The sequence below is a fragment of the Pseudoliparis swirei genome, chromosome 9, assembly GCF_029220125.1.
Source record: "Pseudoliparis swirei isolate HS2019 ecotype Mariana Trench chromosome 9, NWPU_hadal_v1, whole genome shotgun sequence".
NCBI lineage: Eukaryota > Metazoa > Chordata > Actinopteri > Perciformes > Liparidae > Pseudoliparis > Pseudoliparis swirei.
Genome location: NC_079396.1, coordinates 25,414,186 through 25,424,185, shown reverse-complemented (window position 1 = coordinate 25,424,185; position 10,000 = coordinate 25,414,186). Strand labels below are relative to the sequence as shown.

At 47.5% G+C, this 10,000-nt stretch overlaps 1 protein-coding gene across 1 annotated transcript in view; it reads left to right on the top strand.

The window, feature by feature from the left end:
• Positions 1-10,000, top strand: part of plxnd1 (plexin D1) — a 61,809-nt gene that overhangs the window by 14,986 nt on the left and 36,823 nt on the right. The window contains exons 6-11 of the mRNA XM_056422136.1: positions 1,391-1,568; positions 1,678-1,786; positions 6,757-6,856; positions 7,915-8,013; positions 9,564-9,653; positions 9,842-9,950. Coding sequence (XP_056278111.1) covers positions 1,391-1,568; positions 1,678-1,786; positions 6,757-6,856; positions 7,915-8,013; positions 9,564-9,653; positions 9,842-9,950 — 685 coding nt within the window. The remainder of the gene's footprint in view (positions 1-1,390; positions 1,569-1,677; positions 1,787-6,756; positions 6,857-7,914; positions 8,014-9,563; positions 9,654-9,841; positions 9,951-10,000) is intronic.

Below are 10,000 nucleotides of genomic sequence, written 5' to 3'. Positions count from 1 at the left end.
TTTCAGATTTGGGCTTTAAAAAAAACAGCGATTTACAATTTTTGGAGGTCAATGGCCAACGTCAAGGTCGTTGTGACATCACAACTCACCTGTTTAGCCGTAATGTGTGTGAATTAAGACAAATAAGCGACATTCGGAAGATTAATAAGGGATGACGTTTGAGAAGTCTATGTACATTTTAACGTGTGACTGGTTGGCGGTACATCTGGGGGGGAGGGGCTTAAATGTCACAAACATTTTTTTATTAAATTCAGCCTCCTTCATGTTCATAGTGTCCCCAAATCAATAGCAACACACACAAACACTCACTGCAACACCTTATAAACCATCACTGTACGTTAGCTTAGCATTAGCACGTTCACCGTTTACTTTATTTTGTTGGCGTTATAGCCTTTGACTTTAATATTTGACTTCATTATAATCATTTAAATGCAACAACACAACAATCCTCTCGTTAGCGCGCGATAAATGTTGCACTGCGTACTAGAATAGATTTTTTTAAGAACGCAATTTACACTTTTAAAATACTTCATGTGAAGTCACATTCCAAAGCTCCGAGCTTCCTCAGGAACATCTCGAACACCTCCGAATGGATTTAGATTTTATTGAAATGAAAGCCGTGCAGTCGTTCCCGGCGTCACGCCGCCGTGGCGCCGTGTAAACTGTTCACGGGAGCACAACAAAACACTGCGATAATTAGCTCGTCGAATCTTTGACACTCCGAATATATCTGACCTTTAGTTACAGCTCGTAATGAGACGAGAGCGAGAGGCGACGGGGTCACGAGTCGGTTCGTTAATCGTGGGTGTTTTGCTTGTTATGGAGGTCAGTTTGCCTTTCTTTGGGGGGGGGGCAGTGATAGTTCTACCAGATCCACGGGGCGTCCTTCAGAGCCTCCAGGAAGCACGGCTCAAGGTCGTCACCCCCCCCCCCTCCCTCCCTCCCTCCCTAAACAGGAAGCAGCAGGCAGGAAGTCGGACCTTCGGGCAGGAAATGACCACTTCCGAACTTTAACAATCGAGCGGATTCTTTTTTTCGCAGACGTGTCGGCGCATGTTGGCCGGCCGCTTCGGCTCGAATCCGCTGAGCCGCCCGAAACATGTTCCTCTTCCTCTTCTCCACCCCACCCCCCCCTCCCCCCTCCCCACGCCCCCCCTCCCCCCTCTATTTTCTTTTCTCACATTGAAAGAATTTAGCAGAGAAATCCAGTCACGTCAGCGAGGTGTTAGCTTTGTTATGCGTCCTGTCAGACTTCATCACTCGAGCACCATCTGGTCCATTAGTTTCAGAGTTCGGAGCTACCGCTCCACCCAAACACCGACTGCACGCCACCCTGGATTTCAATACGTGTGTAACATTCGTATTCATGCTCCTATTTCTGCTCCGGCAGGACGTCGGCATCCTGATAAACGGCAGCGTTCCCGATCTGGCCGGCTCCCGGGTGGAGTGCGAATACGCTCCGGGTGTTTCGACGGCCGCCACGGTGCACCTGGACTACGGCCCCGCCCAGATCCAGACCTGCCCCCTGCTCCCTCGGGAAAACTACCGGCCCATCCCCCCCGGCGCGGGTGAGGCCGAGGACGTCCGTTCTTGTTGTGTCCTTCGAGGTCGAGGCCTTCGCCGCTTCCCTCTCTCTCGACGTGTCGTCTCATGCGCCTGTTTTCTTTTCTTCCGCAGATCACCTGACCATTTCCGTGGCGATAAAAGTCAACGGCACGACCGTTGTATCTGGGAGCTTCGTCGTCTACGACTGCAAGAGGACCGGAGCGATACACCCAAAGACCCCGTGAGTGGCACATTGGTCGCCACGTTCGTTGTCGCATTTGTCGACACATTCGGCGCCCCCATTTGTCATCGCATTCGTTGTCGCATTCGTTGTCGCATTGGTCGTGACATTTATCGGCCCATTTGTCGTCATTGCATTCATCCATGCATTCATCGTCACATTCGTCACCATAGCATTTATTGTTGCATTCGTCGCCCCATTTGTCGTTGCATTCATCGCCGCATTTGGCGCCATATCCATCGTCGCATTCATCGTAGTATTCATCGTCACATTAATCGTCACATTCATTGTAGCATTCATCGTAGCATTCATCGTCACATTCACCGTCACATTCGTCGTCGCATCCATTGTCGCATTCACCGTCACATTCGTCATCGCATCCGTCGTCGCATTCATCGTCGCATCCGTCGTCGCATCCGTCATTGCATCCGTCGTCGCATTCATCGTCAAATTCACCGTCGCATTCATCGTCGCATTCACCGTCACATTCATCGTCACATTCACCGTCGCATTCGTCGTCGCATCCGTCGTCGCATCCGTCATCGCATTCATCGTCGCATTCATCGTCGCATTCATCGTAGCATTCACGTCACATTCATCGTCGCATTCATCGTCGCATCCATCGTCGCATTCATCGTCGCATTCATCGTAGTATTCATCGTCACATTCATCGTCACATTCGGCGTCACATTCATCGTCGCATTCATCGTCACATTCATCGTCACATTCATTGTAGCATTCATCGTCACATTCGTCGTCGCATCCGTCGTCGCATTCACCGTCACATTCGTCATCGCATCCGTCGTCGCATTCATCGTCACATTCGTCGTCGCATCCGGCGTCGCATATGTCGTCGCATTCATCGTCGCATTCACCGTCGCATTCGTCGTCGCATCCGTCGTCGCATCCGTCATCGCATCCGTCATCGCATTCATCGTCGCATTCATCGTCGCATTCATCGTCGCATTCGTCGTCGCATCCGTCGTCTCATTCATCGTCGCATTCATCGTAGCATTCACGTCACATTCATCGTCGCATCCATCGTCGCATCCGTCGTCGCATCCGTCATCGCATTCATCGTCGCATGCATCGTAGCATTCATCGTCGCATTCATCGTCGCATTCGTCGTCGCATCCGTCGTCGCATCCGTCATCGCATTCATCGTCGCATGCATCGTAGCATTCATCGTAGCATTCATCGTCGCATTCATCATTGCATTCATCGTCACATTCGTCGCCACATTCGTCGTGACATTCGTCATCGCATCTTTTTGCTGGGGTTTCTGAGAAGCCTCTCCCGGGCGCCGTCCTGCACACGGATCCCTCGTGTGAGAAACTTTACGGCCTCCAAAATGACCACCGAGCGAACGCCCCGCGCTGCGGCTCAGAGCTTCGTCCTCTGGCCTCTTCCTCTCGACCTCCGTTAAATCCAAACCCAAATGAAAGCTCGCCGCCGGTCCCCTCGGGCGCCGGCGTGTCGATCGCGCCCGCCGACCCGGAGGCTCCTCCCCGACCTCTGCTCTTCCTCTTTCCGGGGGGCGCCTCGGTGGGTAAATATTGCCGACGCGGCGCTCCTCGTGCGTTTGGCTCCCCGGGTGTTGTCTCTCAGCGCGGCGTCTCATGTTGGGATTAATATTCTGTAAACGTGAAGCCGAGAAGGAAATTGGATTTGTGTTGTCTGGCCGTCCGTGTGGATGTGTGTTTGTTTCGGGGGACCGTGTGACTCGATCCAGCTGGCTTCCTCCTGCCTGCTGGACCCCGCTAGAGCATCCACTCCATCTGATGGGCAGATCTTATGCTCAGTGTGTGTGTGTGTGTGTGTGTGTGTGTGTGTGTGTGTGTGTGTGTGTGTGTGTGTGCGTGTGCGTGTGTGTGTCGTTGGGGCACGTCCCCTTTTTGTTCACTTTATGAAAACAGCGCGGAGGTGTGAACGCAGCAGTCGCAGGTATACGCTCGTGCCAGACTGGGTGTGTGAAATGAGACGGCGTGGTTTTTTTTTTCTTCTTCTTCTTCCGGAGGTGATAATGAGCAGAGCGGCGCTCTCACAGGATGAGCCGCTCCGCTCTGATTTTAATCACTCCGAACTCTTTTTTTTCCTTTTTTTCTCCAATAATCCCTAAAGAGAGGTCTTACAAGCCTTTTTTTATTTTATTTTTTTGGCAATTAACCGATGTCGAGTCCTTTCTGTTTTGTGCCGCCGTTTTTTTTTTTTTTTTTTTCCCTCTCCTGTCAAAGCTTTAAAAAAGAAAAAGGAAGCAGCGTCGAAGGTGAACTGAGCTCCCTTTAGCGTGAGGTTTAATCAACTCAACTCTATTCACCATGTGACAATTTGTGAGAAATCAGTCTGCGCGTTGTCCTCCGTGACTGTGAGTGTGTGAGTGTGTGAGTGTGTGTGTGTGTTCACAGTGGTCACTAGGCAGAGTGTTAATGACAACCAGACGATCACATTCCAGCCTCAGCAGACAGCTAACCTGCCCCCTCGCACTGCTTCACTCGCTCTCTTTATGTCTCACTCTCTCTTACACATTCACAAACACACACACACACATTCACAAACACACACACACTCTTTCTCAGTTTTATTTGCATTGTATGTCTCAAGTTCTTTGGCCTCCTCTTTTCTTTCTGTCTCGTCTCGGCCCGTCTGAAAAACGTCTCTTCTTCCCCTCTCTGACAGAGACGTGATTGAAGATGTATGTTTAACCGCTGTGTCCACTGAGAGGCCCTGAGAGTGTGAGCCCGGCTGTGTGTTTAGTGTGTGTGTGTGTGTGTGTGTGCACGAATGACCATTATGCGTCGGGGTGGGCAGCGTTACTGGCTATTTACTGTCAGTGCTGGGTCATAATAGAATGTGTGTGTGCGTGTGTGTGTGTGTGTGGGTGGTAGTGCACATAAGTGTTTTAATAGGACAGAAAAGGGAGTCAGGGAAAACAGAAAAGCCGCAGCTGATAAGAGCCTCGAGGGGGCCGTCTGCTTCTAATCAGAACACACACACACGTGTTTCGATTACGTCTCCACATCCCTTTACACCTACCCCCCCCCCCCCCACCCCCACCTCGAGACCTCCTCAGAGTGGTGCTATCACTGGAGGCGCTCTCGCTCCTGGTGCGGGGACATCTGTCTCCACGCTGTACGGTGGAGGTTTTTCTCTGACTAGTAACGATCAAATCAAAGTTCAGTTTCATTGGAAATGCATCTGAAGCTCTTTTTAAAGGCTCGTGTGAAGGCATGAAAGTCTCCCGTGAATACGAGATGTATTCATCACGTTAGACGAGGCCGGTTTTAACGGCGTCGGGCTCGTTGCGTTAACGATTCCTCGCGGTGCGTTTTGTTCGCGGCGGCGAGTGTGAACCGTTTAATAAGCGCTCATGAGCTCTAGAGCGACGTCTGTGAGCCGGAGTCTCGAGCACTGTGGGCCAATCACGTGTGAAGAGAGCAAAAGAGCATTGGCTGCAATGCATTCTGGGAACCCACCGGCTATCTTCATTGTGACGAGTTGGTTTCTATTGTTTTGGAACAACTCGCTAATCAATGAGCAGGAAAGGAAGGACGTCAGAAATATAACCCTGGAAATATAACCCTGGAAATATAACCCTGGAAATATAACCCTAGAAATATAACCCTGGAAATATAACCCGAGAAATATAACCCTAGAAATATAAACCTGGAAATATAACCCTGGAAATATAACCCTAGAAATATAAACCTGGAAATATATCCCTGGAAATATAACCCTGGAAATATAACCCTGGAAATAGAAACCTGGAAATATAACCCCGGAAATATAACCCTAGAAATATAACCCTGGAAATATAACCCTAGAAATATAACCCTGGAAATATAACCCTAGAAATATAACCCTGGAAATATAACCCTAGAAATATAAACCTGGAAATATATCCCTGGAAATATAACCCTGGAAATATAACCCTCGAAATATAACCCTGAATATAACCTGGAAATATAACCCTGGAAATATAACCCTAGAAATATAAACCTGGAAATATATCCCTGGAAATATAACCCTGGAAATATAACCCTCGAAATATAAACCTGGAAATATAACCCTGGAAATATAACCCTGGAAATATAACCCTAGAAATATAACCCTAGAAATATAACCCTCGAAATATAACCCTCGAAATATAACCCTGGAAATATAACCCTGGAAATATAACCCTAGAAATATAACCCTGGAAATATAACCCTGGAAATATAAACCTGGAAATATAACCCTGGAAATATAACCCTGGAAATATAACCCCAGAAATATAACCCTAGAAATATAACCCTGGAAATATAACCCTGGAAATATAACCCTGGAAATATAACCCCAGAAATATAACCCTAGAAATATAACCCCAGAAATATAACCCTAGAAATATAACCCTGGAAATATAACCCTGGAAATATAACCCCAGAAATATAACCCTAGAAATATAACCCTGGAAATATAACCCTAGAAATATAAAGAATTGTCTAGAGACGTACGATGGTATGTAAGTTCAACAAGAAGACTCCTGCGTTATTTTTTCCTCTTTTAATATTGTATTTAATCTTTTCATATCACAGAATAAAACATTGAATATCTTGAGCCTGAAGATCTGCAGCTTTAATACTTTCTAAACCCGTTTCATTCTTGGACGAATGGACGTTTACATGGAGTCTAAAAGCTGCTGATGGACTCGCTAATATGTCCTCACTTAGCATAACGGCACACAATGATAGAATTACAAGCACACACACACACACACTCAGCGTGGCCCGGTTTGACCTCCTGACTCGCTGCGTGTCGCCGCGGTGACGAATCATAATTTCATTTTATTAGCTTCGCACTTTGATGCCTCGCTCGGTTATCGGCCTCTCGACGTTTCTGTGTTTATGGGGAGATTTCTAAACTTTCCCCATGTGTGTGTGTGTGTGTGTGTGTGTGTGTGTGTGTGTGTGTGTGTGTGTGTGTGTGTCCATCAGATGTGTGAGCTGCCTGAGCACCAGATGGAAGTGCTACTGGGATCCCGACAACCACCTCTGTGTGGCCAGTAAAGACGAGTCCAAGCACAACCTGCTGGAGGTGAGCGGTCCTCCTCCTCCTCCGCCTCCTCCTCCTCTTCCTCTTTAATCCGCTAAACCAGACCCGGTCCCAGCCCCGAGCTCAGACCCGGTGTGCTGCAACGATCTGGAGTCCAGACGCGGTTGTGCAACAGCCGCCGTGCGGTGACTCAGTCTGAGGTCACGAGACATGTTGAAACTCCGTAAAGTCTCCGGAGGTTCAATAGACTCACGGAGGAGTGGAGGGCGGTTTGTCTTTTTATTATTATTATTATATGGGAATTATGACGAAATCTGTTTAGTTGCCAGAGAAAATATAATGTACATTTGACGCCTGCTTTTTTTTCTATATTTTTTTTTTACACGTCGTATTCCCTCCTTTTTAAAAAAAAGTAGGTGACTGTGCACGAATGGGTCGCGTAGTCGACGTATTGTTTGGCAGGGCAAAGCCCCACGAGAGGCTGTGTGAAATACTCTGCGAAGCAAACGCATCCAAGTTTTCTTTTACGGGCAGGGAAACGATCCCACGAAAGAAGAAGAAGAAGAAAAAGAAAAAAGCCGTGAATCTGGGAAAATGATCCCGAACTTCATCAGTCTGAGGTCACGAGAGATGTTGAAACTCCATTAAATCCAATTAAAGCTCCCCAGGGTGCTCCTGACAACTCTCAGGACTAAGTCAGCCATTGTGTTATTCCCCGTCCCATCTGGGGGGGGGGCCTGAGTACTGGTCCCAGTTAGAGGGCTACTGGTCAAGCGCTGCATTAGAGACGTCCCTGCATCTCTCTAAATGACCCCGGTGGTGTTTTCCTGTACTGCGGGTCGTGAGGAGACGAGGAGGCGGGTTCTTCCTGTTCTGCTGTCGTGTCCGGCGAGGTCTGTTTTTCTAATCCCTCACCGTCTCTCTATTTGAAGCTATTGTTGTTTTCCCCCCCGAGATAACCCCCCCCCCCCCCCGCCTCATTTCCTCCTCCTTCCAGATAAACAGGACAGGTATTTTGGGGTATTTTGACAGAGGGAGCCATTGTTTTTCTTTTAACTCCGATATGTCACTTCCTGCCCCCCCCCTTGACTTTTCCACAGAATGCCGTTTCCTGTCCCGCGCTGGTGGCCTCAGAGGTTCCTCCGTCGCCGTCGGAAGCGGTGCAGGACTTCATCTTGTCCCTCAGCAACATCCAGGAGGTACGGCAGACCAAAACAGGGGGAGGGGGGTGTCTTGGACTCGGTCCAATACGCATGTGGTGTAAATGATTTGGGATGAAACAGAAGCATATGGTGGTTCGCTTCAAGCCGAGTTAGACACAGATGGTCATTTCTGTGCGCCGGGGTCAAAGTGTTAGAAGAAGAAGAGGGGGGGGGGGGGCTTGTTCTTGTTTTTTTGTTTGTTTTTTATTTATAGAAAAAATAACATATATAATATGTATGTATATATTTATATAATATTTATTTATATAATATATATATATATATTCATTTTTTAAATTAAAAATACATTTTTCTTTCTCTTTTAATATTTATTTAATATTTAATATATTATATATATATTATATATATATTATATATATATTATATATATATATATAAATTCCAGCGCAGACTCGTTGCCAGGCGTGGTCATTCGCACTCCTAACCCCGTCTGGCCTTTTCCAGCCCCTCTCCCTGGTGTGTTGCCATGGTGACAGACACTGAGTCACATAAAGATTCACACACACACACACACACACACACACACCTACACACACATCCTGAAAGCACCCTGGACGTGACTGGATATTCAGATTACTGATATTATTATTACGATCGCAAATACAAATTCCGGCTTGCATGCAGAGAAATCAGCGTTTTGAGTCTGAGTTCGTACGTGTTTGTTATTATCAATTAAGACGGAATTATGAATCAAGATATCTGGACATATGACGTCATCGTAAACATGATGATGCATAGGAGTTTGTCCTCCAGTATTAGTTCTCAGATTGAAGAATAAGTCCAGCAAACATTTCACTGCTGGTATTCGCAGACAGGGTTTTCTTAAATAACAAATAAATAAATAATAATGAATAATAAAATAATAATATATTTATGTATAATAATAATAATAATAATAAATAAATAATAAATAATAAATAAATACAGAAATAAATAAATAAATAATAATGGATAAATAATATTAAATAATATATCCTTCCTGGGTAAATTCTTCTTTTTGACATGCAACTGCGGGGAGAGCGGGGAATCGAACCGGCTACCTTGTGGTTACAGGACGACGACCGCTCCCCCCCCCCCTCATGAGCGACAGCCGACCCGCTCTCCTCCCCCTCCGAGTCAACGTGCTGCTCTTACCTGTCGGAGTATTCGTGGTCTTACCTCCACGTCGCTCCGCTCGGAGGAACTCGTTCAACTCGTGTTTTGGTGAAGAAGGAATTCATATTCATGACTCTGGCTCCCCAGAGGACTCGCAGGGATGTGGGAGTCCAGATGTTTATGAATATGAATGTTGAATGGATTGCCTCTTTCCCTGGCAGGGCCAATTATTTGCGGGGTGGGGGGGGGGGGTATTTCAGTCCTCTTCCCCCCCTCCCCCCTATTGCTTGCCAGGAATGTCCGAGAGAGCATTTTCTTTGCCGAAGCTCTTTTTGGATACCGACCCCTTCGGGACCGGCGTTCTTGTTATTGCTGACGCACGGCACCTTTTAAAAAATAAAAATAACGTTTTTTCCCCCGCTTTCCGCCAGGGGGAGGAGCTTGAGTGCGACTTCGGGACGGCTCGGCGGTACGAGGCCACGTGGCTGAACAGCTCCACCGTGAAGTGCAGCGGAGTAACCGTGAGTACGAGAAGAGACTTCACCCGGAGCTCGGCCACCGCGCGTTTAGCGGCTCAGCCGGCTTCGTCATCGCGAGGTCGACTTGCTTGTAACTTGTTTTTACTGCGATTATCATAATCCCTTGTTGACTATTCAAACTCATAATTATCCACACGTGTACTTTTTTCTTCTTCTTCCCGTCCGCGTAGCTGTCCACCAACCAGAGGAGCCAGGTGTACCAGCTCGACCTGAGGAGGAGAGGACGCTTCAGGGGGCGGGAGGAGGACGTCTTCGTGGACAGCCCTCGGCCAATGAGAGGTGAGCGAGGTCGCCGCGGACGATGTCGAAACAAACGGATGAGAAAGAGA